At 39.3% G+C, this 27,123-nt stretch overlaps 1 protein-coding gene and 1 long non-coding RNA gene across 3 annotated transcripts in view; one reads left to right on the top strand and one right to left on the bottom strand.

Moving 5' to 3' along the window:
* The first annotated feature begins 938 nt into the window (after positions 1-938).
* Positions 939-27,123, top strand: part of si (sucrase-isomaltase (alpha-glucosidase)) — a 65,044-nt gene continuing 38,859 nt past the window's right edge. The window contains exons 1-18 of the mRNA XM_040131112.1: positions 939-1,135; positions 2,728-2,851; positions 3,592-3,677; positions 3,858-3,978; positions 5,647-5,756; positions 6,034-6,185; positions 9,074-9,245; positions 9,733-9,832; positions 10,414-10,526; positions 10,692-10,817; positions 13,188-13,319; positions 13,767-13,886; positions 17,335-17,448; positions 17,980-18,064; positions 18,736-18,853; positions 21,310-21,481; positions 22,888-23,004; positions 24,978-25,132. Of these exons, the coding sequence (XP_039987046.1) occupies positions 2,728-2,851; positions 3,592-3,677; positions 3,858-3,978; positions 5,647-5,756; positions 6,034-6,185; positions 9,074-9,245; positions 9,733-9,832; positions 10,414-10,526; positions 10,692-10,817; positions 13,188-13,319; positions 13,767-13,886; positions 17,335-17,448; positions 17,980-18,064; positions 18,736-18,853; positions 21,310-21,481; positions 22,888-23,004; positions 24,978-25,132 (2,117 nt within the window). The 5' untranslated portion in view covers positions 939-1,135. The remainder of the gene's footprint in view (positions 1,136-2,727; positions 2,852-3,591; positions 3,678-3,857; positions 3,979-5,646; positions 5,757-6,033; positions 6,186-9,073; positions 9,246-9,732; positions 9,833-10,413; positions 10,527-10,691; positions 10,818-13,187; positions 13,320-13,766; positions 13,887-17,334; positions 17,449-17,979; positions 18,065-18,735; positions 18,854-21,309; positions 21,482-22,887; positions 23,005-24,977; positions 25,133-27,123) is intronic.
* Positions 5,901-27,003, bottom strand: LOC120792084. Of its 2 annotated transcripts, XR_005707780.1 has the most exons (4): positions 26,948-27,003; positions 26,788-26,913; positions 12,430-12,532; positions 5,901-6,154 (listed from the first exon to the last, which is right to left on the bottom strand). It is a non-coding gene; the product is annotated as an uncharacterized LOC120792084 (long non-coding RNA). The 2 variants fall into 2 exon arrangements; XR_005707779.1 differs by having other exon boundaries at positions 26,788-26,976.

The raw sequence follows: 27,123 nt of genomic DNA, 5'->3' as shown, positions 1-27,123 counted from the left end.
TCAAAAAGACATTTGAGACATTTTGTCTCAACGGCAGCAGACATTTGAACTGTGCATTATAAAAGTTTTGTTTGCATTATCCCACATTTGACAAATCCACACAACCCGCAATGCTGGAAAGCTGCAATGGCATGCAAAAGAATTAAGGTTCGGCATACGTAAGACAATATTGTGAGATAGATAACATTCACTCGTACTATGGCCTATCCTTCTAAGTCACAGCAGCTGTGACAGACAATAGCTTCAATATTGTGAGGGCCTTTCAAATGGACCAGGCACCACCTGATTTGGACTCTGTATTCCTTTAGAGGCAATAGTTTTTGAGGACTTTCTGGTTAAGAAATGGTCACCGCACAGTGGAGCTGAGCAGATCATCCCAAAGGCTGAGTAGCTTCATACAAATGTCACATGCAGAAGTGGGTGCTGAAGCGTATGAGTCCAAGTAGATGATGTGGATGTGATCGAACATGTAAAAGCTACCATGCCTATTTCCACATGCGCCAATATACTTACAGTGACCCCTGTATCATCCATTATATAGTACAGTTATGTAAAAATACAAAAGTAACTTTGAAGCTTGGATTACAGTGGAGTCATTACAATCATATTATAATCAGATATTCTAATGAGCTGCTTGTTTCTACTACAGCCTGTCAACTAAATACAACCAATTGTGTGCTCTAGTGTGTATGCATGTGTCTGTCTATGACTGAGAGCTGGTGATGTGGCCACATTGGAATTAACATTACTCTTGCTGAGTCACAGCTTACGTAAAACAAAAAGACACAGTAATCTTTCGGTAAATTATGACCCTACAAACACGCAAATGCACACCCACACACACGCCCAAACACAGTCATAAGTATTGTGAAATAAAACATGACAGCAGGATTGATTGTAAAAAGCTAGTCTGGGGATATTTAAGCAAGTTAAGTTGTTTTCACACACTGTACATGGTTATGTTACATTTTATGGCTTTGGGGTTTGTATGCTGAGACTATAAAACGGACATGCGCACTCACTAAACAGTAAAGGAGTGGGCAGCCCCTATGACCACAATACATCCTGTGGATTATAAGGTGCTATCTCACTTGAACTCAGAAGCACATTGCCCTGACCATTGGAGAGAGCCAAGGTAAGACTGCAGCTGCAGGCTGTCTAGCTGTTCAACTCAAAAAGTAATTATCTTTATCTTGTATTTTACTTGTTATACTGTGCAGTAAGTAAAAATTCTCTACAATATATATTATGGCATTTGTTGTTGACACTCTATGATTAACAATATAATGATGGATGACAGATTATTACTGTGCCGTACTAGTGGGATTCCTTTTTAATAACTACAACATTATGATAATGATGAATACAAGGAAACTACAGCATTTCAAAACACCTTCTTGTTATAGATACAGACTTGCATGAAATGGTCACTGCCGTCATTCTTTTAAATTCTTTTTTCAACTTTGTGTAGCTTGCAGATGTTTGAATTATGAAGTTCTGTCCACATAACTGTGGAAAGACTGTGACCAAGTTTTTTTAATGATAATGTTGGTAATGTGTAGCTCTTCGCCAGTAGGAAAATAAATCTACTGTAAATTGCAATGCAGCCCTGAGGAACAGATGTCTATGGAAGGCTTTGAATACTGTTTCAGAGACGGATTTTTTTGTTCAGATGTACCACTGCACTGGTCCACACTTTTTATGCCAGTCTTAAACATAATTACAGGTGACAAACTGCCTCTTGGGCTGACACTAACTTTTAAGGATATGTCTCAAAGTAACCAGTGACCTAAAGGTATTAAGTAAAAGTTCAAATGAAATAGAACAATATTTTAAATTCCTTCTACCCATGGGAACTTCAAAAGCACAGCCATATATTGCCTTTTTTGTTATTTGTGTGTGTGCATCTACACGTATCAGAGTGTCTGTGTGTTGGTAGAAGTAAAATGATATGGTGTTATGGGTGAAAGCTATTTTTAGGCACTTAGTGTAAGCTAAATGTTAGAAGAGACGGGCAAAAGGGTTTGTACTGTATGAATGTCTGTGGGTCTTTTTCTGTGTCTGTGTGTCTCAGTGTTTTATTGCATGTTTACAGGCGCTTTTCTAAGATGTGTAGCTGATTGCAAACACACAGGGAGCATGCACAGGTTTGGCTCTCTGTCGCTCTCTCTCTCTCTGCCCTCGCCTGCTCTTCACAGCACATTAAACAGCATGGCTATGAGCCTCTCATTCACCCAAATAGACACAAACCCACACACACACAGACATTCACCTTGTTTTGGTCTCCAAGAGTACATTGGAGTGAAGCCTAATTGCTTGAGTGATATGATGGGCGCCTCTGCAAAGACTCGATCTGGCCTGTCAGGCAGTTTTGTCAACTCTATGTTTTTCTTTTTCAAAGTTTTTTTCACTTCCTCCTTTTGTTTACTCAGTTTAGTGCTTCCTTTCAACTTCAGAGAGCTTTCGTAGAGTCCAAGGTTATTGCAAGGAAAAATGTATATGTGAGACAGATCTGCATTTCCTACATTTTGGGTGTTTTGTCCATGTATGTGTGTGTGTATGTGTATATATGTGTGTCCTGCCAATAGGCCTCATTAAGCGGGGAAGTTTCTGAGACCTCTGAAACCTTGCCTTTAGTAAACTTGGTGTCATTAATGGGTGTTAATGATGTTGGTCATTGTAATCACTGTGTGTGTATCCGTATATACGTGTGTTTGTGACTGTTAGATGGGGAAAAGGCGGTTCTCCGGTTTGGAGGTGACCCTAATGGTCATTTTTGCACTGATGTCTGTGGTAGCCATCACTCTCATAGTTCTGTTTGTCACCAGAGAACCTGGGATCATTAAAGATGGTAGGTGAAAACATTTACACATATGCATAGATGAATATGGAAATTAAAAAAATAAGAAAAATGAAAAAGGTTTCCCTCTATTTATGAAATGGACAAGACCGCTAGGCTGCTGTCATGCGATCACCCAAGTTAGCTAGTAATGGTCGTTGACTACCTCTAGTGTGTAGGCTGGCTGCTAGCTAAGTCCCAGTTTCTATATTTACAAAAGTTAAATATAGAGATGAGATGTGTAAGTGTGGTAGCTTTGGAGTTGTTGGAAGGAACCTTTTTATGGAGTAAATGATATTATTCTATAGTGAGAAAAAAAGTAAAGAGAAAATTATTAAATAACATTTTCCACATAACATTGACTGATCCTAGCTTAAAGCATGGGTAGCCTACCCTAGCTTGTTCTTTCTGGAACTGTGTGAGGCCTCAGATGATAGAAATCTAGCTTTGCTCTGAGACTAAACCTTATAAAAGATACTTACATCACATATTTTTACATACTGTTGCACATCATCAGCAGACAGTTACCACATATTCAGCCATAGGTCAAGAAAACAGGCACTTTGTGTTATTTGCAAATGTGGCAAGATGTCTAAAGATACAGTATTTGGTAAAGTTAATCGGTCCATTGTCCACAAGGGTTATGAATCTTAAACTGATAAATAGTCTGAATACTAAGTTATTAAATTACAGGATTTTCACTTGACCTTGTTTTAGTGCTGAAGTAAAGTAAACATTTCCTCTTTTGGCAGAAACCACAGAAGCATTTGTTCCTCAATGTCCCAATATTGCCCTGGCTGAAAGAGTAGACTGTTTCCCCGATGCTGGAGCCTCAAAGGTATGAATGACTATCATTAAAATGCAAAGTCATGTTTGTACAAGGTTTTTCCAAAACCCTTGAACAAAATAGGTGTTGAAAAGGAGCTGAAAATTCCACCGAGACTGGTTAATAGTAGTAGCAATGACAACGATGGTGATGTGGATGATGATAATGATAAAAACCATCCCACTTCAACAGCTAAAATGTGAACAACGTGGATGTTGCTGGGGGCCACTGGATGAGAGAAACGTTCCCTGGTGTTTCTTCTCAACCAACCATGGATACACAGTGGAATCAGTAGAGCATCCGAATCCTTATGGTAAATCCCCATTTCCCCTCTCTCTACCCTGCTTTTCCACTCATGCGCTCACTGACTGGTGAAAATATTTGGCTTTCTATTTAGCTTGTTTTCTAATTCTAACTGCTCCACATTCCTTCAGTCTGTCTGTCTTCTTCACATCGTTTTTCCCTTTTCACTCACTTTGCCTAAGGCATAGTTTTCTGTGAAATATGACATGGATGGCATATCAGAAAACATGATTGACTTTGCAGCATGCAGGGTTTTTCATTTTCTGCTTGATTTCACTGCCTTATGTGAACTCAAGTTAGTGTGTAAAAGCAAGAAGGAACATTGGATATTTTATATAAAGTCTGAACCACAACATTTTCAGCCACATTGTTGGAATAGTATAAAAACCTTTTTTGAAATAAATAAATAAATAATTTATTTGGGGGCTTGTTTTGTGTGACAAAGGTAGTTAAATTGAAAATTGGCATATCCTTAGACTGATTGAAACATTATCAAAAACAATAATTTCTATTGGTTTTTCCGAGAACAGGGACTTTCATCAATACATAAAATTGAAAGTGCTCTCTCATATAAGTTAAACTGCCTTCAAATATTTTACATGCATTCTGCCATGGTATTGCTGAAGGCTACTATGCAAATTACCTACATTTACCTCAGAGGCAACTGAGCTGGGTATGCATATTGCACCCTTTAATCATACTGGTAAATGAATAACCTGGGAATACATCCGTGTTTGAATGCCTTCCCATTCCAGTGTAATTGATGAATTTTATGTGGACTGCTCAAACTGAGGACTTTTGCAGTTTTTTTTTTTTTTTTATTGTTGCAGTTCACTCATCATTGTAGGAAATAGAAATGTATCATGTTATAATTAAATGTTTTATTTTAAATGCATTTAATTTGACGAAATAACTATTGGTGTGGGTGCATAGTTCATCCAACATTTTTTCTCTTGGATATCAATGGGGGCACATTTCATGATCATGAAATAGATCACTCACATCCACCACATCTTCAATATTAATGCAGAAAATTGATTGAAATTGCTTAAGGGGTGTATATAAGTATTAAAGTAATAATTCGAATTTTTGAAAGTCTTGTCACCACTGTGAGGCTCCCAGGCAACTAGCAGAGCCTCCAGGAAGTTACTACACCCAGTCAAGAAATAGTCTGGCACATAATCCACTGTTAAACCACAATCTATAGCTTGTAATTTTATTTATTTTTTATGGATTAATGAAACAAGACATAACATATAAATTAGGCAGCCTCAAAGGAGCTGGTACGCCGATATTGTCGCCTTTGGACCGAGCCAGGATAGCTGTGTCCCTGGTTACATGACAGTGGTATTGATCTTCTCATCTAACTCTCAGCAAGAGACTGAATGAGCGTAATTCCCAAAATGTCGAAGTGTTCATTTAAACCCTAACACTTAGTGAATTATGGTATCATGATGCCTTAAAATACAGTACTTACTTAAGTAGTTTTAATTACAATTTTAGTGGAGGAATTAACAGACTGATATACTTGCTATTTTTGCTGATTTCTTCTGTTCTTTGACTAAAACAGCAAAAAACTGTGACATTAACCACATTTGATGCAATTATGCCATTTCTTAAAATACATCATACTATGTTATAACCTTTACGCTCCTATCATTATGTGTTTGAATTGCAGTAATGAAAGCCCAGCTGAAGAGAATGGCCTCTCCTTCTTTATTTGGGGCTGATATACAAGAGCTGTCATTTCAAGCAGATATGCAGTCAAACAATCGACTCCGATTTAAGGTGCACACTGACAGACACCATCTCTCTGTCCCCTCTTAAACACAAATTCACACTCACAATCACAGACATATTTTGACGGCAACAGAGGAAGTTCTGTGATAAAGTAGTCCAGTCAAATTAATTTTAAAAGCAGTTTTTAATCAAAAGCATGTTTAACGCGAATGCTATACAGAACAAAAGAGGACAAAAACAGCAATATACAAAACAAAGTACAAACATGACAGTGAGATATGAGGGCATGTTCACAATGCCTGTATGGTTGTTTCCTTTCCCTCAGATCTCTGATGCCCACAGGCAGAGGTTCGAGGTCCCCCATGAGCACATCAGCAGCCTCAACAGTGACCCATCCAGCCCCATCAGCCATACACTGGAGATCACAGAGAAACCCTTTGGCCTTACTGTGCGCAGGAAGGAGAACAAAAAAGTCCTGTGAGCGCTCACTGTGTGTGTGTTTGCTACATATTTGTTTGTGATAGACAAGGGCAAAGTCCTCACTCTGCCTTTGGGGGGGACTGCAGGGGGAGTGAGTGTGTGTGTGTGTGTGAGTGAGAGATAGAGTGAGAGAGAGGATAACCAGCTTCATGATACCGATTATCCAGGATCACCAGTGTACCAATTAACCACAGAATAGAATGAGCTTGAACCTGTTACGTTGGATGACGAATTTTGAGAGGGGGGTCAAATTTCCCCCTCTCATGCATCCCCTGGATGTATCCCCTGGTCCCCTGTACCAATTACACGCATGATGTTAGATGGGGAAGGAGGCTGTTTATACGAATGACAATATCATATTATTGCCATGTAAACAGTGAAGCAATCACAAAAAACAGCAGACTTTGCATGCTGTGTATATTCAACAAAATTACATTTTGTGCATTTAGGCATGCATGTTTACTATGTATTGTAATATACATGCACTGTGCATGTAGGGTATACTGTGAGCTGTATACTATAGCTGTACCTGTCGGTATGGATGAGGGCATTCCTTATTTGAAACATTAATTGTAGCAGGAAACTGTTATGAAGCTGATACACCAACCTGTGTTGGCAGTAAATTATGTGGATGTAATTCTGATTTCAAAATAAGTCATATATACAGTATAGCTATTGAATAATTGACTTAGTGTCTCATTTCTTGCCTCCTAAGATTCTCGTAGTTAGTTGAATGAGAATTGACAGTTGTCAATAGATTAACATTGATTCTTTGTATCACATTTGATGCAGTTTTACCAGAAATCCTCCAAGATGGTCTGTGAGATATATAATCTTATTGCCATGCATTATTTCCACATAATGACATGTGACACCTTCCCATGTTACATGTTAGTTTTCCACAGCAACAAGTAATTATGTTCATGTCAATCCAAGGCAAACCTGGTGAGCCCTGGGTGACATTGTGGAGATCAATTACTCCTCAGAGCTCTTTAATCCAGATGGCTCGTGTTTGTTTTGGGGGAAGCTGAAAGCTACAGCTTTTTATGAAAAAGGTCAATAGAGTTATACAGTATATTGCCCAGAAATGACCAAACATTTAGCGGCAACAATACTTGACTTCTTACCATGTATTTTCATTCTATGATTTCAGAGTTTGTCTTTACTGCAGAGCTAAATATCTGTTACAGTAAAGCTATAGTATCATTGTTATATTGCATGACAACCTTTGGCTTGTCTCACATCACATACTGGTGTATGAGGCAGGATTGTTGTCTCTCTCAACACTGCACGACCTTCAACCAGAAGCAGTGAGATTGCTCTGAAGATTAGCTGTTGAAGATTAGTGGCCATTTAGTAACCAGGTTGCTCTAACATTCTTCACTCACAACCCTGTCTTTAGGGATTCAGCTGATAGGTCAGACGTAAGGTTTTCAAAAGCCTCTCCTTTTGTTGAGATTATACTTTAATAATTTCAAAGGTGGAATTTTCTTCTCTGCATTATACTCTGCACCACCCAGGAACCCACTTTACTTTTGAGGCCAGTGCTATAGCTTCCCAGTAGCAGGAATACAAAGACCCCCAAATTAAATGTGAACATTTTTTCAGAATCTTTGCTGAGGGTTCATTAGCATTTCAGTAGAATATCAGCATTTTTTATTTATATGTATTCATATTTATTTTAGTCTCAAGTGCTTTAATCATAGTTAACCTATTAAAAGGAAAATAATTAGCAGGCTGTAACACAGTTAAATGCGTACAATTTCAACATTTTTCACTTCACACTATTAACTTAAAATTTTTAGTGGCCTTTAATGGCCTCTCTTTGCTCAGACTCATTTACAACAAGCAGTATGAGTCAGACAGAGAACACAACAACAGAAACCAAATCTAATAAAATTTTGTAGGAAAATCATTTGGTACAATAATCTGCTTAAGTCTTTAGAGTTAAATGTCTGGTAACTTTTTCGTCCCAGTTTAATTCAATGTTAAATTTGTGCTGTCCCTGCTTTGGCAGCTGTTGTCGTTATCAGGCGAAATAGTGCATTCACTTTTTGATGTTTTAAAAACTATTAGACAATATTTTGATAATCACATGAGGGGCATATGACTACCAAAATGTCCATAAAAGTAGAGCAATAACAAGGTTTAGATGCCTGTATTTACTTTTTGTACCAGTAAAATTGCACCAGGTCATCATTAAGTATTCCTTGTGTATCTATTCCACTGATATACACAGTTTCATTGATATAGAGGGAGTGTGTGTAATGATACTCATAATCATACTGCTCTTTAACCTGTCAGGCTAGTGTATAGGTGTTGTCTTCTTGTAATAAAAGCTAGTTGTGAACAGACATGATCACTGAATATATATGTGGCTCTTCCCAGTCATCCTACTGACTGAAAGTTAAAAGTAGAAGTAAAGCTATGTCATGTGATTAAAGACTAATGGAAATAGGCTGTATTGCTTTCTATTTGGGCGTTGGTCTTTCTGTGTGCATGCAATGTATTTTTACTGCATTTGCAACCTTTACTTCTATATTTTGTCTTTGCTGCTGTGTGCAGCCAGAGAAGGCTTAGTGTTTCAACTACTAGTGTATTTCTTGTTTTGAAGGCTAGATAAATGCTACCCAGAGGGCTTATTAAGGCTTGATGGCATGGTCTGTCTTCTCCCTGGTTTTTCTTTCTACAACTCAACTCCTCCACACGTCCTTGTCTCATTCCCACTCCCACTCTCTTTTCGCTGCAGCTCACTACGACTTTCTTTCTTCTTTGTCTCACTTTTTCTAACTCACCTGCTCTCTCTTTTTTGCACATCTATTTGATCTGTCTCTCATATATCAGTCTTCTTACTTTCCACTTTTTTTTTTATTAAATTTATTCAGGTTTGACACTACAATGGCTCCACTGGTGTTTGCAGACCAGTACCTACAGCTGTCTGCTAAGCTTCCATCTTATAATATTTATGGTCTGGGAGAGCATGTGCACAGACATTATCGCCATGACACAAACTGGAGAACTTGGCCTATCTTCACCAGAGACGCTTTCCCTAATGGGGTGAGGAGTATCTATCTCTCACACACACACACACACACACACACACACACACACACACACACACACACACACACACACACACACACACACACACACACAAAATGCAGGATAAGATCTTAAATCAGCTAATCACTTTTTAATGACATTGATACTTGATGTTATGCATGTGGATGAATACAGTCATAGGTATAGTGTATCTGCACCTATACATATGTCAGTCCCTGTAATGCATTTTTTTTTCTTTGGTTATTTTCGTACAAGATAAATTGTGTGCTCAAAGGCTTACAATTAGGTAATAGGTGTGTGTGTAAGACATGTTTACATGAGCTCCCTACATGTGTATTCTCCTTCCCAAAGGGCTTATAATTGAATGTCTTGTAAGCTGATTAGGCAGTGAAGTCACCCCCTCAGTCTCCTACTTCCCTCCTGCGACTCACACCTCTTCACTATACCCCTTCATCTTTTGTCTCTCTTCCTTCTCCTGAAGGGAACACATAACCTCTATGGACACTATCCTTTCTTCCTCTGCTTGGAAGATGAGAGCGGAAAGTCATTTGGGGTCTTCCTCATGAACAGCAATGCTATGGGTAAAGACACACACACACACACACAAATAATTTCATGTGAACATAAACAAAAAAACAAAAAGAGAAGGCACATGAACATACAGTATAATACACAAATGCACATACACACACACACACACACACACAGACCAATGAAATATTTGGGGGGGGGGATTCAAAATGCTTCAAGGGTCATCAATTAGGCACCATCCTTGTAGCACAAATTGATTTCCTGTTGACTCAATCAAAAAATTTTGCTGACAAATCAAAAAGAATATTGCCTGGCTCTTTTATTCTATGAAGGTGATGACTGAAAACAATGGGAATGCCCACTAACACGTTTCTCTTGGACATGTCTTAACACGTTTCTCTTGGACATGTCTACAGTCTCCTTGTACAAAAGCTTTTTTTGCCTCTCATGGTCTTGACTGATATATAGATGGTGTATTGGTTTGTGTGTGGACCAAAAGTCCTCATAAGAATAAAAAATAAATAAATAAAATAAAAATAAAAAGTTTTTTTTTTTTAATGCATTTTATTATTATTATTTGTAGTTAGGAATAATGTCAGAATTAAGTCTACCATTTGTGTTCTTTGTTCAGAGGTGACTCTGCAGCCCGCTCCAGCTGTGACCTACAGGACAATTGGAGGAGTCCTTGACTTTTACATTCTCTTTGGAGACACACCAGAACAAGTGGTGCAGGAGTTCCTTAAGGTGAGACAGACAGACTTTACTTATTTATTTAAAAAAAAAAAAAAAAAAAAAAAAGTAAAAATAAAAACGGGGCAGGTTTTTGGGTACGTCTATTGTGCGAAAGCTGTTAGTGTGTATCCTGTGCCAAAGCAACTCACAAACAGTGTGTCCAATCATGCTGTCCAGCTCATTGGTAGGCCCATCATTCCTCCCTACTGGTCATTGGGTTTCCAGCTTTCTCGGTGGGACTACGGTAGCCTGAGTGAAGTCAAGAAAACGGTGGAGAGGAACCGTGCTGTGGGCCTCCCATATGTAAGCTACTTTCTGCATGCTTGTCTTTCTTTGACTGTCATTTTTTTAGGCTGTCTTTATGTACTATGTCTAATGATGTCTAAAACCGCTATCAAGACTATTCCTGCACTTGTCCTAGTCTGTGATTGTGTCCTCAAATTCTTGTGATAAAATGTGGGATAACTATGTTCACAAATTTGACCTGTTTTATGTTACACTACTAGCCATGATATGTTATGAATTTGATGTGCATAAAAGTCATCACGTTTGTCACTTACAGACTCAATATCTCAGCTCTATGTTGTTAATCTTGAGCATATAAACGTCACATTTTGTTTGCATTGTGATCATCATCTAAATAAAAAGGCACAATAAATTCACATCAGACTATGCGTAAGGTAGGGCTGCAAGTTCTCCATTCATACAGTCCTGCTAGTGAGTGACTGCGTTACAAATCCCACCCAAAGTATCAGAAGCATTAGATCATCATAAATCAATTAATTAGTCTGGGAAATAAAAACACATGTCCAGGTTTTCTTGATATTGGGCTCGCTTTTCCATTTCAGTCACTCATCGTCTTTGCAATGAAAAAATACAAATTGGGGACAAAAATGGAGGCGGGTTTTTGAATGTGACCTCAGATGTCAAACAGAGACATTTTAAGTAGCTTGTTTAAGGAGGTTTCTCAAGTAAAAAATATACAACCAATATAAGACCAAGAGTTTGAAATCATGTAGTGACCATGCATAGTATGTTTAGTGGGGGAATTTCTTGCTGCTACCATGGTGGGGGCCTGGTTGGGCAAGTGGGTGAAGAAGATCGATACGTCACCTTGTGCACCCCTTGTTAAATTTGAACCACTCATGCAGTACTGTGTGGTTCTAGAGGCAAGAGCCTTAACCATTCCGCTATCTGTGGCGACGTGATATGAAGGTTGAAGCAGGAGTTCGACAGACAGTCAGAGTGATAGGGATGGCCTTTAGCTTAGACGGGGTAATCCAGCTTTCTGTCAAATAATGGAGCGTCTGCTGGGCTCTATAGGTTCAATCCCGGGACCACTATTTTTCAAGCGTCACTGAATGTTAGCGCTGATCAAAGATCAATCGACCGAGTTCCTTTCATTATCTCATTCATCCTGATCTGAATGTTAAAACTACTCCGACACCTCTTCCCTTGTAAGACACTTGAGAAATACCAGTTCTGGTTGACATTTTCTTGGGGATGAGCCTTATTGCTTATCTTTGTCTGGGCCTGCTGACAGTAACTGTAAGAAGTCCCTTCCAAACAGAGCACTGATGTTTGATGTACTTTTACTCCTTAATTACTACAGTAAACTTCTAATCCTAATCATTATATGTCCCCATTAAACACTTTAACTGTATCACAGCTCAGCAATAACTGCACCAATCAAGGACTCTGTTTGAACTCTGTCTTATCTAAAGATCAAATACAAACAAATGTCCAACCCATCTCAATATTTGACTCTGATAATCTTCAATCTCTCTTTCCTATCCAAAGACATTAGGATGTTGTTGCTTCCTCTCCTGCTATACTGAGGGACATATTTGATAACCATTAGATAGACCACAGAGGGCATTATCACATTCCCCCTAATATGTCTGGAGCTGATTACCATTAGATGAAGGACCTGGCAGAGACTCCGAAACCATCTGCTCTATCGATATGAAGTACATCTTGGCAGACAGAAAGACAGAGAGCTAGCATGAAGTCACACCCTGGCAAGAGAAGAAAAAAAAGTATTAACATTCCCATTGTCCTCCCAAGGTTCAGCAGCACATTAGCCAAGTTGTTTGCACTCACATCAGGTCTCCAAAAGTCCACCAAAGGCACGTCAGCAGACAAGCAAGCAGTTACAATATTTTTTTGTTTTTTTTCTGTGAGGCTCAAAGGGCAAATGCTTACTAGTAAGTTTATTACCAATTCTGGGATGGGAATATACTGTGTTAGGAGGATGTATTCAAATCATATTGAAGATGCTCATTTTGAGTGGATATGTCCAAGTTATGCAAATAAGTAGACGCATGAGTAGGTACATTTAAGAGGCATTAAGAGTCATTTTGAATTTATTACCCTCATGCAAGATGCAAATGTAATTTTAATACATGGACACCATGCCAGCATTTTAGCATCTCCAATTAAGCTTTGAATATCTAATGACATCTAATTTATTTGAAGTAAACTCAATAAGTTGTTCATATAACATACTGTATCCCAAAAGATTTTCTCAAAGCAAGACTAGGAAGTAGATACTTTTTGGACAGTTTAAATTTCTGAATTTGGAACCTTTTTTCCCCCTAAACTACATACTAATCATCATAGGTATTACATGTACATGAGGTGCCTATACAGTATGTTCTTCTCCCCATGCAGGACATTCAATACACTGACATAGATTACATGGAGGATAAGAAAGATTTCACCTATGACAAAGTCAAGTTCAGTGAGCTGCCTCAGTTTGCTGACTACCTCCATGAGAAGGGGCAGAGATACATCCTCATCCTGGTAAGAAAAACGGACAAATTTAAACACTCTAAACTTTAAACACTTTAAACACTCCAGTGTTACTACCAAACTAGCTGTTAGTAATGTACCTTGCAATTCAGGGTTTGGTAGATTGCTTGTATTACAGACATAATGTTGGGGTTGTAATGCTGGATTGATATATTCAAAAGACACCAATTTTTGTTTTGTGTGTTACATAAAACCCAGAATGTTGCAACATTATCATGCATCACTTCAACATGAACCCGTTTGTGTTTTTTAATGCATATTTTCTTGGTCAGCTACACCAACCAATGGAAATTTCTATTACAACAATGTAAAAACTATTATGAAGGCAGCCATGCTATGTAGTTTACTGTCATTGCACCAAATTACTGTTCATCAGCAGTTAATTTGGAATACACTCTGTTCTTTCCTATTCTTATGTGTGTATTCCTTTGTCTCTAGGATCCTGCAATAGCTACCAGTAAGAGAGTAGGTAATGCTCCATATGGCTCCTACGACCGTGGGAATGAGAAGAATGCCTGGGTCACTGAATCAGATGGGAAAACTCCTTTGTTAGGAGAGGTGAGTTGTATTTGGGTGTAAGAGAGAACTGAGGCATGAATGCAGATGAATCAATACACTTAGTGGCCTCTTAATTAGGTTCTTATCTCCATTCAAGCAAAGATTTCCCTCCTCCACATAGTAATGCCTTCTTATACAGAGCCTCCATCCTACGCATGTCCCATGTCTGCATCATGTGTAAATGGCTTGTCACAGCCAGGGTCAACCTTAATGTTGCAAGGCACCAGTCACCCACAGGTGTTAAGTGTAAGAGAGGGGTTACTCATTGTGTATTATTGTAGATTTTTACACTGTAAAGGGCGGTGTGGCTCAGGAGGTAGACCGGCGGTCTGGTAATCAGAAGGTCCTCCAGAGAGCGTGTCAAAGTGTCCTTGAGCAAGACACTGAACCCTGTGAATGGGTTAATAAGACACACATTGTAAAACGCTTTGAGTGGATGATAGACCAGATGTTTTCTAGTGCTGTAAGTGCAGCCCATTTATCATTTAAAGCAAAAGCATACAGAGAGCTTTGAGAGGTTAACTTGCTGTTCCACTTAGAGTTATGTTTGCAACAGCCTTGATTTAAACAATTTTAGCATGGCTTTATTGTTGACAGATGCACATATTCTGGCATCTCAAGAAGCTCCAAATAGATGGGAATTTTATATACTACAGCATATGGATTATGTGAATAATGTATTTAACAAAACATATTCAGTCAGCTAGAGTCCCTCAGAGGTAGTCTTACACCAGCTTGTGCTGAGACTCTCTAGGTTAGTTTAGACTCAGGTACAGTATATAAAAAAAGATTAGACTGAACAATGATACTGGAAAATTCTTCTCCCATTATATTTACTGAACTCTTATTATTAAAAACTACTCCCTACAATATCTGTACATGGCAACTACAATATGGTTAATTTAAGATATGATTAAGGTTAGGTTAGTTAAGATTAGGGGAAAAAAATAAAAAATAAAATAGAAATCACTTGGGTTGTGTGTAAATTTTATAAAAAGCAGTGTGCCTGCACTCTCAAGCACATACAGTGATTAACCCATGCTGCAATTCCAGTTTATCAATTGTAAATGTCCGTGCAAGTGTTTTGATAGTGGGAAAAGTTTTTTTTTTTGGCACGTGCATGGCCCTAATCACCAATTGTGTATTGTACTTTTACAATATTGTTGCTAAGGTACAAGGTCAAAGTCTAACTTTTGTGAAATTGATACTCAAGGCAATACCAGGCACATGGCTGTAAATTCAATTCCATTAATCTATGCAATACAAGGATTTGAGCCCGATAAATCCGAGACATTCGGAGCATTGATAAGCCATCAGAGAATCAGCAGGAACTGGGTAACATAACGTTAGTGAGACAAAGATTCCTTGCTGAATGTACTATATGTAGAACAGAACAACAACACTGGTTGAGCGTGTGTGTATGTGTGTTGCTCCCACGCTTTTATAGTGTTAATTTTGATTACACACATGATCAGGCCCAGTCCCTCTGCTAATCGCTTTTCATGCTGTTTATAACAGGTCAGACATATGCATTGATTCCGCATTACTGTTTAATCTTAAAATGTTCTGCACTACAGCGTCACAGATTAGGTATGCGAGCGAGCGAGAGAGAGAAAAAAGTCAGTCTGAGTGTGCATCTAAAGTATGTGTACCCATTTCTTCAAATGAGAAGCTATTCTTGGTTGCGTGTGCTTTATGTCTTGTGCACAAATGTGTGTGATTATAATTGATTCTAGTTTATTTCCATATGAATGTATGTGTCCTGGTTATGAAAACATTGGAGTCTTTGCAAAACGACCTTTGTGGTAGCTGTGTCAGTGATAAAGGAGATGCGTTGACAGGCTGGTATTTATTATGCTTTTAAGACAGCTAATTGCTTGCAAAGATAAGGATAAAAGCTTTTTCTGTTGGCCCATATGTTTCAGTGTGCAAGAAAAAACTCATAGTAAGACCTCACTCACACATTTACTCCCATCCATTTTTTCGTCTGCTCTGAACATTTCTGCTCAGAGCACAGGAAAAAATGGATGGGCGTAAACACAGCAGCAGGGAGTAAAAAATAAATAAAAAAACAAAAACAAAAGTTAGGTATGATAGACAGAAACGTCGAGGTGCAGGCATACAGACAGACACACAATAGATTAGAGGGAAATGTACAGGGAGACAGATTGGCTGACTTTCCGAGTGGTAGAGTGACATGGTGGTACACTGGAAGTCAGCTGTACCACCATGTGTGAGAGAGCTGTGTGAGAGACAAGAGACAAAAAGACAGATTATCAGGTAAACACAAAAAAAGGACAGACAAGATGGAAGGTAGAAAGATACTTTGAAGAAGAGGCAGGCAGAGGGACAGATAGAGATAGGTAGGGGAAGGCAGACAGGTAATGACATAGATAGGCAGACTGACAGGGGAGCATAAAAACTGAGAAACAGACATAAAGATAGAGTGAGATATGCAGCTACAAATGCCAGCAGATTTGCTGGAAGTGTTTACTGGGGTGTCAGTATTAGTAAGCAGCTGGAGACGTCAGACAGACAAAATCTAAAGTTAAAGGAAGGAAGAAAGATGGGAAATATGAGATACTATCAATAAGCTCTGACCCTGGAGTTCTGACCACCTGCCAAAAAAACATCTGCCTATAAATTTGCGTGTGCATGTGCACGTGATCATATATGAGCAGGATTCATGCCTTTGCTACAAACTGGGTTGTAAAGTTATTGGCAGACGAAATAAAGGTAAAAGATAGCTACAGTGGAGTAACCTTGAGATTTAATATCTACTGTGCTCTATAGAAGGGTTCACACACAGAAATGCTCAGACCCATACAGTGCACACACACACACACACACACTTTCTCTGTGGATTAATCATTTTTCTCAATACATGTCATTAAGGACGACTTCTAACACACAGTCACGTCTAGAGATTTCTATTACATTATCGATTTCTCCTCTCCTCTGTTCTCTTCCTCAACTCGTCTGTCCCTCTTTTCCCTTCTCTCTCTCTCACACACACACACACACACACACACACACACACACCAATCCCACCCCCTCCCTTGCTTCATCTCTCTCCTGTTCTCTTTTCTTTGTCATTTCCACGTCTAAGCTGTTTCTCTGAAATTTCCATAGGCCTAGCTTTTGCTTCTGTGTAGCTCGCCACACCATCTTAGCTGATCGTGTCCCATCATGTTTTTTACATGTAAAGTATTGCGTAAAGACATGCTGATGCTTTTAAAACCGAAATAAAAGGAAGAGAATAGAATTTTTAATGAGGTCCTGTCAAGAAAGTATAACATTGTACTTTGTCAAAACGAAAACTGAAGTGAATTCTGTCAGCAGGGAAGCTCACACAGTGATACCACCTTAATTGTTCTCAAGAGATTTATTCCAAAACTATTAAAAAGTGTTTGTGAACACCCAGCATCTCACATTCTCTCCCTTTCAGGTGTGGCCAGGAGAGACTGTGTTTCCAGACTACACTAGCCAAAACTGTATCGACTGGTGGGTTAATGAGTATGAGCGATTCTCCAGGGAGATCAAACATGATGCCCTCTGGATTGTAAGTCAATTTTAGATACATAAAATGAAGGTGTGTATTCACTGATTAGCTGTTCGCTAACCGAAAATTCTGAAACTGACATTATTCTGTAGCCAACTGCACGCCCACAGGGGCAGTGAGCTTAAATTTGTGTAATTTTCGGTGGCAATTACTTCACTGTGGGTTGAACATTGAGGCCAATGAAAAGCACCGAACACAGGTTCACACAAAAACAGGCTGAAATTCATTTTATGCTGTTAATGATTCTTCAGCTGAAAGTTTGGATTTGGCTCACTCATTACTCGGGCTGTTTGCTGCAATACGCATAATTCCACATCTCACTTCAAACAACTAAGTCCACCCAGTTCATTTTACAAATGTTTATCAGGAAAAAATGAAATGTTGGATGTGAATAAATCTCCTTTTCAACACTTTTGTGGAAGAATCCTGGATTCACAACACTTGTGGCATGTCAAAAATGATTGTAATTAGTCATTGTAATTTAAACTTATGATTGTGTTTTAACACTAATGTGACCTGATGCACTTGCAGGACATGAATGAGGTGGCTAATTTCAAAAAAGGATCAAGTAAGGGCTGTGCCGATAACAACTTAAATTACCCTCCCTACACGCCAAGTAAGACACTTGTTGTTTCTATGTTCTGAGCCATAATCATACTTAATACTTGCTGTTCTTATACAGTTTTAGTAGCTGCAATAGGTGTGTTCCTTTAGAGACATGGTTGAGGTTCAATACTTTGTCATCGCAGCATTGTTAGTGTTACCTTACTTACAAATAAAAGTTATAAATCTACAGTTTAACAGTCTGAAAATTGTACTATAAAAAAGGTTACTGCACAAAAAAAATAGAGGATGCCACAGACTTGCAGCTTGTAGCCCAAATGCTGAGCACAAGTTTATAAATTAGCCACAGTAGCCCATAAAGTAACTTCAGGTCCAGAGGAAAACTCATCTAAAATAGTGGGTCCCTTGTGAAGAATTTTGAAAATGACTTTTCTGCCACGTCTTTCATTCTGACTGTGTCCCAGACAGTATGATCATAACTGGAAAAGGCATGCTCCCATGATGCTAACTTTTTATTGCACTCTTCCTTAGTCATCCGCTTTCTTTCATTTCCTCATTGTTCCCACTTCCTATTGCAGTATATATCAATGTCTTCCTCGTTCCCTCCTTCCCGATTTTCCTCCCATGACTCTCCTTCCCTCACTGCACCCTATATTTTGTATTCACTCCATACCTCATCTCACCGTAGCCTCTCTCTTTACCGCCATCTTTTCTCTCCCCCAGAGATTTTGGATGAGGTGATGTACAGTAAGACTCTTTGTATGGATGCCAAGCAGGCCTGGGGGACCCACTATGATGTCCACAGTCTGTATGGCTACTCTATGGTGCTGGCTACTGAAAAGTGAGTGCATCCACAATCAATGATAGGAGGAGTATGGCCAAACTGTACTATAGTATAGAGGCCAACTAGCTGCCACCTTGTCAGAGCAATGAGGCATTGTGATGTCAAAACACAAAATCTTTAAAATCAAGTGTCACAGAATCAGAGGTTGTTGAGAACTGGCCCAGTAAAAGTAATAATGGAGCTGGCATGCAAAAGTGCAACCAAGAAATCTGTCAGTTCAGTGCAGTGCAGTGCAGTGACTTATGCCCTCTGCTAAATCATAGCCTGAGACTCTTGCAGACCATTTGAAAGTTGGATCCCATGTGGTAAGTGCAGAAGTATTTTTTAAAGAGCTCGGCTCAGTGTTCAGAGAGGGGCATCAGTGTGAGTAGATGATTTAATCATTCACATATTGTAATTGATGACACATAAAACAGGTCAAAGTTTATTTAACCTGCTTTATTTATGTGTACATATATAGGCAGGCTACTAATAAGTTGGTATTGGCCTGTTATACCGATGATAAACTTCATTCTATGCATAATGCCATGTGCATTGTGTGTTCAGGTGGCACACCAGTTTTTGCATATCCTATATTCAACTTGTGCTAATGGTTGTAAAGCCCATTAAGGTACAGTAAGTATGCTACATAAAAAGTTTGCCTTGTCTCTTAGGCACTGTGCTGAGGTACCACACAAATGGTAGAGATTAATGTGTGATTAGTGAGGTGAATCTTTGGCTAAAATTTGTGTATCTAATCTCTGTTTCCATCACAAAATCACAAACAAGCACAGGGGATTTGAAAAGAGAGTAACAGAGGAGGTTCACCGGATCACATCAGATTTGTCCTTCAAATAGTGCAGTTAAGCTAGGCAAGTGACTATACTTGGGGAAGCCAACGTGGGCAAGTGCTGCACAAAATACAAACCACTTAAATGTCAGAGAGGTATAAACTGCAGTCATATTTGTCTTAGTGTAGGATCTCATATAGTTTCTAGGCCCTAGCTAGATATTTCACACAAGGATACGGTTGGCATCAGTTGCCAAAATTCTAACATGCACTAATGGTGAATGGTGTGGGAAAGTGCATCAGTTAGAAAGCAGCACACACATGCACTAATAGTTTTTGGCTGTTAATAATACCCCAAAAAACTAAAAGAAAAAAAAATAAAATGCAACACACAACTCGGGATGCAGAGATAACTCATTCAAAATCCAAAATCCAAAAGTAGTACAGATGGTGCCTAGGTGCCTTCCAAAGTATTGATAACATTCAACTTTTCCAACAGCTTACATATCTCATGTAAGTATGTAATACTTACATGAGAATGTAATATGTAATACCCCCCCATTTACTGGGTTATTCTGCGGCTATGTTATGCTGATTCATCACTGATGTACCTCAGATGCCAATTTAAATGAATAAAATAAAATAAAAAATAAAATAAAAAAATCAGTGCATTTGAATAAAATACATTTGGATGTAGTCTCAGCATTGCTTAGAACAGTCTGTAGAGGAAGAAGGGCTTCTTTCACAATGATATTATAACAGCGTTCCAGTTGTCTTTTATGTTTTTTATACAAAAAATTGCCATGACAATTGGTTTCAAGACATCACATTGATAAACTTGGATGTTTAGACGCAGAAAGGCATCACACATTCATATTTGGTTTTACATATTGACATCCATTGCATGACATGTTAAGGAACAAAGTGTGTAGTTTAAATATCAGATATTACATTGTTGACTGTAGAAAAATACTGACTGCAAAATAAAAGCAGCCCGTTTCACTTATGGCACTTCCCCAGAGGTACAGTATTACCTGTCACAAGCACACAGTGTACACATACTGTATAGAGTGCACAAAAAGGTATGCATAAAGGAAAACATAATACTTTCATACCTATGGTCACACAAACATGCATACAAATGGTCTCTCACACACTCACACGCACACACACACACACACACACACACACACACACACACACACACACACACACACACACACACACACACACACACACACACCGGAGACAATGTAACAAAGGCTCTCTGAAGTTGACTTGCTGAATCACTCCATTGGTATTAAAGCAAGCTCATCTTTTGTGTCCTTTCTCCCTCCGTCCACTAATTAAAATGTGTTATTGGCAGGAGACACATTTTGTAAACATCAGGGTTTTGTATTGTCATGGAAATCAATGCCGCTTCGATTTCCCTCAAACAAAATAACAATGTACAATGGGTTAAGAAAAGTACTACTATCACTGGCTTTTTCCCCATCTAATATTTCTCTGTCTTGCTCCCACTCTGCAAGCATGTATGCATTTGTGTATGTGCGTTTCTCCCTTTTGCCATTTGAGTCTCGCTCTTTCTGTCCCCATGTCCTTTTTATCTTGATGACCTCTTTCTCTCCCTCTCTCCCTGCTAATGTTCTGTATCTCTCCTTGCTGCCTCCTCTCCATGCCACAGAGCTCTGCAGCGTGTGTTCGGAGAAAACCGTACCCTGATGTTGACCCGCTCCTCCTTCCCAGGCGTTGGAAAATATTCGGGTCACTGGCTAGGGGACAATGCTGCCAACTGGAACGACATAAAATGGGCCATCCCTGGTATGCTGGAGTTTGGGCTCTTTGGGGTTCCCTATGTGAGTAGCAAATCTGCACAGGAGAAATACTGTTTGTATCATGCTTAAAGTAAGAGTTTGATGAGAAAAAACAAAAAAAAAAAAAAACAAAAAAAACATTTTTTACCTGGTTGCCGTGACATGGCTTAACAGGACTGCACCGGTAATCTTTTCAGTTTTTTTTCCTTTGTATTTGTGGAGAAAAGTGTCATTTGTAGTTTTGTGCAGACACTCAAGAGCTCCATGCAGTTTGGTTTATTTTTTAGCAAATATCCATTGACACTGGTACATTTCACTTGAGGCTCAGAGTCCCCTCAAACAGTCTTAATGAAAAGAGACAGAAGTGTTATTATTAGGTATGTAGAACACCGATATCATTCAAAAAGACCTTAACATGCAGTTCTGGTTTCATAAGTTTCTGTCTTTTGCCTTTTTAAAGAGCATTGCGCTGCTAATTGAGATCTATGTTCAGGCGTAAGCATAAAGACAGAGGGGCAGGCAAGAAAATGTATCTGGAATAAGATCCATTAAAATGTTTGGAAGAACACCAGTTCTCTTTGCAGGAACACCACCATGTTTAAAACAAACAGACTCAAGAACACACACTGCTTGTCAGTACCCAAGTGCACTCTGTACAGAGTACTTAAATGATCTGTGGTGCACAGGGTGCAAACAGCAGTAAGAAAAAAACTGAGTCAAACGCACATGCAAAGAGACACACACACACTCCTCCAGGTGTGCACGTCAGGTGGTCTTAAAGATGTCAGCTACACCCTGGTGGGACTGTGTCAAGTAGATTTGAGGCTCTTCAGTACATGTACACACACACGCTACAAGCTCTCTCTCACACACACGCGCTCTCACAAAAAGAGAAAAAAAGAGAGAGGGCAGGAGAAATGGGATTTGGATCGATTCCCTCCCATTGAGTCTGTTGTAAAATGTGGCCGGTAGTAAACAACAGAAAGCAAGCAGCCTCCATGGACTGGCCTTTGACTGAAGTCTCTTTCTTGGACTCCTTTGTGCAATTAATGTAAATACAGATCACTGCCCACATCTACTGTCTGCCAATAAATCTTTACCAAAGTGAACAGACATCAAGAACGACATTTTAAGAGAAAAATATATGGACAGTTATCACATTGGTGCCCCTTTTTTACTACTGCGGGAGATTTGTTGACTTCATAGTCAGTTGCTGGTTTTCTTTCTGAAGGTGCCTGAATTGACATTTATAATATAAAGCTACTTTATTGTATTTTCATCAAACAATCTGCGACGAGAATCTACAACATCACCTTTTCCCCAGAGTATGTGAAATGGCATGCCAACTATATGGTTCCAATAGAATGAATATAACATTTAAGACATTGGTAGAAATATACTGTAGGTTCTGGCTAAATGTCAAGTTGTTGTCACCTTACGTGTTTCAGATCGGAGCTGACATCTGTGGATTCTTTGACGACTCCAGTGAAGAGTTGTGCCGTCGCTGGATGCAGGTGGGAGCTTTCTATCCCTTCAGTCGGAACCACAATGCTCAGGGCTATAAGGTACTGTAAAGGCATTTTGTTCTGCAATTCTTATATTAGACTGTCAGTTTTAGATTGATGTATCACACGGCCACTGTTTGGACTGAAGTGCTGCAGGGTATACCCTTCATTTCATAACATTGTATAGGTGCTATACACTCCAATTGGTTAAAAATAGAAACTTCTTTGATTATCCATGGAGATTTTCATCACGCCAGCACTGGCACAACTGAGTTATAAAGTGGGAGAATTGGGACGTCTGATTCGGGTATAACACTGGGAATGGTAGCTGCTGAAAATAATCATGTCTGCCGTGGGTCTTGGAGCATTTTAGCCTGAAGTAAAACAGAACTCAGAAGCTCAGTGCCAGACTGATACTTACCAAACAGGTTGAGATTTTACACTTTAGTATGATGTGTCATATTGCAAATGACCTTTAACTAACCTTTGAATGGGTAGTGCTATCTCTCTCCACTCTCACAGCACCATCTCTTCAACTCCAACTGTGGGTCTGGTTGCACGTGTATCATATGATATCTTTCCTAATATCTTGAGTTTTTGGGTGACAAAGAGTTTGATAATTAAGGATGTGCGCAGTTATTCGAGTAAACGATTAAACGTTGTTACCCTCACAAGTCGGCACCAGAAATTAATGTAAAATGCAGGTTAGCTGTTTCATTTTAGATGTTACGCAGTGTTTTCTTACTTTTAGACTATCTGACTAGTCTAATTTAAATTACCATTTAATCGACAGGGAAATTAGTTGTTAGGAGCATCTCTAGTGATGATGAGTCTATTTCATTCTAACATAACCCTGTTCAGCTGCGCAGCTTACATAATTGGGCAAGCAAGACAGAGGTTATGTTTTATGCTTTATTGTTGGTATTTTTAAACAGTATGCTTCAGTTTTAATGTTACAAGAGGAAAGGCTATTATAATGATTAACCAAAGTCTTAGGTGAATTTAACGTGTTGAGTGTAAACTTCCACAAATCCAATAGAGCAGGACGGAACCACTCGCATCGGCCCACACTTGATAAAATAGTATACAGGACTGCAGTAAGAAAAAACTGCTCTTGTATGTAGAGGGTAAAACAAAAAACCACCATCCATTCCCTTTATAATATGGCTCTCACAACAGCCCCATGCATCTCTTTCACAAACTTTTTCATGTGACATTTCCATACCCATCACTGCTGCAAAAATAGCACAGCATTGAGGTAGGGAAGAGGAGGGTTGGTATAAAACGGTGTGTGTATGTGTGTGTTTAGGTGCTCGAGGACAGGGACATGATGATGATGAATTTGAAGTACGATTTCCACTAAACGAGACAGCAAATGTGTGACCTTTGCTTTGCCCTAATCATGGCTCTCATCACACGGCCATGCAAGCCAGTACACACACACACACACACACACACACACACACACACACACACACACACACAGACACAGACAGTCTGAGGGCATAAATGATTAACCAGATGAGAGGAGGACGGCCTGTTAGAAGCTAATCGCCCTCTCACTCTCCACTATTATATAAATTAAATCACACTTCTGTTTCTTTCTCACACACTTTTCCCCTTTTATTTATCTCAAAGTTCCCTTTTGCCGCTTTTATGTAATGTTAATTTCTATTTTAATCATCATCAATAAAGGTTAATGTCCAATTATTCATCATGAATAAATTGACATTAAAAAAAAAAAAAAAAGTTCCTTGTTTTTCTTCCTCCCCTTTTTTCCCCACTTAGCTTCTCATCCACCCTCACCACCCTCTTAACAACTTTCCCTCCTCCTGCTTCAAGTCTGTCTTTCCACTTCCCTAAATATTCCTTCTATTTAATCCTTTCCTCATTCAAACATATGATCACTTTCATCCTCTCATCTCTCTCTCTCTTTTTTCCCCCCTTTGAATAAAAGACAAATCTTTATTTTCTCTCCCCCTCCTTCTCTCATTCATCAAACCCATCTCTTTAATCCATCTGTCTGTCTCCAGCCCCAGGATCCAGCTGCATTTGGCCCTGGTTCAACGCTGGTGGAGAGCTCTAAACATTATCTGAGGATCCGTTACACACTTCTGCCTTACCTCTACACGCTCTTCTACAAAGCCCACACCACAGGGGAGACTGTTGTACGTCCTGTCATGCACGAGTAAGTCCCCCCATAACACCAGTTCAGTTATAACAAAAGGTTATAAAGTACAATTTGGCAGAAAAGGCTCTGCTGACTGAGGGAGCTCTCAAAGAATCCAAGTAGCGATGTATGTGTTTTATGGAGGAGAGATTCGATTTCTCCTCAACAAAACACATACATGAATATCAATCTTAGTTTAACCAACAATGAACAATATCAGAGGAGGATGTTGGGGTGGTGGAGGAAGCTGTGGCAACGTTGGCAGGAGCGTAATGAGAAGAGTAATAGTGATATGTGACAGTTTATAAAATCCACCCTATGCACCTGCATGAATATGATAGGACATTAATAGCTGCCCAGCTGAAAATTAGCCAAATCACTGTAAAGCATATTGCGCACAGGTATTACCAATCAGCTAACACAAGTGTAACTTCAGTGCTCTATCTGAACTAAGGCTTTGCTTCATTTCAGTCAGGTAAACTTCAACATTCATAGCAAATATAGAGTTAAAGTTGGCAAAAAAGCCTCAGCTGTTTGAGGAAGTTCTCAATGAATCGGAGCAGTGACAGGGATTCTGCTGAAGGAGCTGATCTTCATAAACAAAACTACTGCTCCCTACTGATAAGTTTTATCAGGGAGTGCATTGGACCCCCAAACCATCAGAGCCACTGTGATCAACCATCCTGAATCTATGCAACAAGCATTTTGCAATTTGCAATTTGCCCTGCAAAGCCCTGCAAAGCCCTTCTCATCCTGAGAAGCTCAGACAACATCCCGGCTTCCCTCAGATGAACATGTGGCAGATCCGGATTCTACTAGCATCCTGATTCAAGGGGGAATATTCTACACTCAAATGTACCAGACTTATGTGAAGCAACAACATGTGTTTCCCCTTAAATGCTTGCAAACCCCTTCTCATCTGTGAAGTAGCTAAAATAGTGCACCTCAGATGCACATTTAGAGATACTAACAGTTATCTGGATACAAGGGAAATAGTCTACAACAAATGTGCCAAGGCTAGGTAGAGAATGCATGTTGCTCTCATGTAACCCAGGACTCCTAGTCTCTCCTCTCCTTGATAACCAAATTAGCAATGAGCAGGAGTTTAGGTATAGATTGCATTACATGAACAAACATAAACCAAAGTTTGAGAAAAACATTCTCTAGTGATCTGCTAAATAGCATGCATGAGGTGGTAAGGTAATAGAAAAAAGAAAAAAAAACAACAACTAATAACTGCCAGGGTAAAAATACCCCAAACCAATTCAGCCCATACTAGAGTTCAAATTACCACTTTGGACATTAGCAACAAGGTATGAACTTATTATGTATTTATTTAGTTAAAACCAATGCAAATGAATACATATACATTGCAAATGAACTCAAAAGGTTGCAAATTAAAAACAGATATTTCAAACTAATACACACAGATTCAACAGCATAGCACCGCAGTGCATTACCTGCAAGCACGCAGAAGCCATAAATGCTAATAATTCATGCTCATCACAAACCGAATCTCGAACAGAAACAGCACAGCAGCCAGGTTAAACTGAGAAACAGCCAACAACGCCGCCCCAGCTAGCTCACGGGCATTGCCGAGCAAACCCAACCGGTATTGGGCCAAAACGTGGGATGTCACCAGCGATGAATGTAAACAGCAGAGCAGCACATACTTAGCTAAGACCCCGGGATCGTGGTGTGTCGAAATCCGGTGAGCAGACCCCTGACTTCGTGGCCGCGGTCCGACACCAAACACAGGAAAACTCAGCTTCTGTCCTGACATCTGCCATTATTTACTCCTTAATCGACTATTCCGAAACGAGAAGCACAGACAGGGAAACTACTCACAGGTGGCATTTGTTGTGAGCGCTGTCAGCAGCGTCAGGTTAAAATGTCCGCGTCGTACACCTGCGTGGATATGATTGGATGGTACTAGCCACACAGATGCGAATGAGCCAATCACGGCGAAGCATAATGCAAACTTCCATTAGCCAATAGAATTGCGACTT

The sequence above is a fragment of the Xiphias gladius genome, chromosome 7 (assembly GCF_016859285.1).
Source record: "Xiphias gladius isolate SHS-SW01 ecotype Sanya breed wild chromosome 7, ASM1685928v1, whole genome shotgun sequence".
NCBI lineage: Eukaryota > Metazoa > Chordata > Actinopteri > Istiophoriformes > Xiphiidae > Xiphias > Xiphias gladius.
Note: the sequence above shows the minus strand (reverse complement) of the source record. Positions and strands in the feature narration are given on the sequence as shown.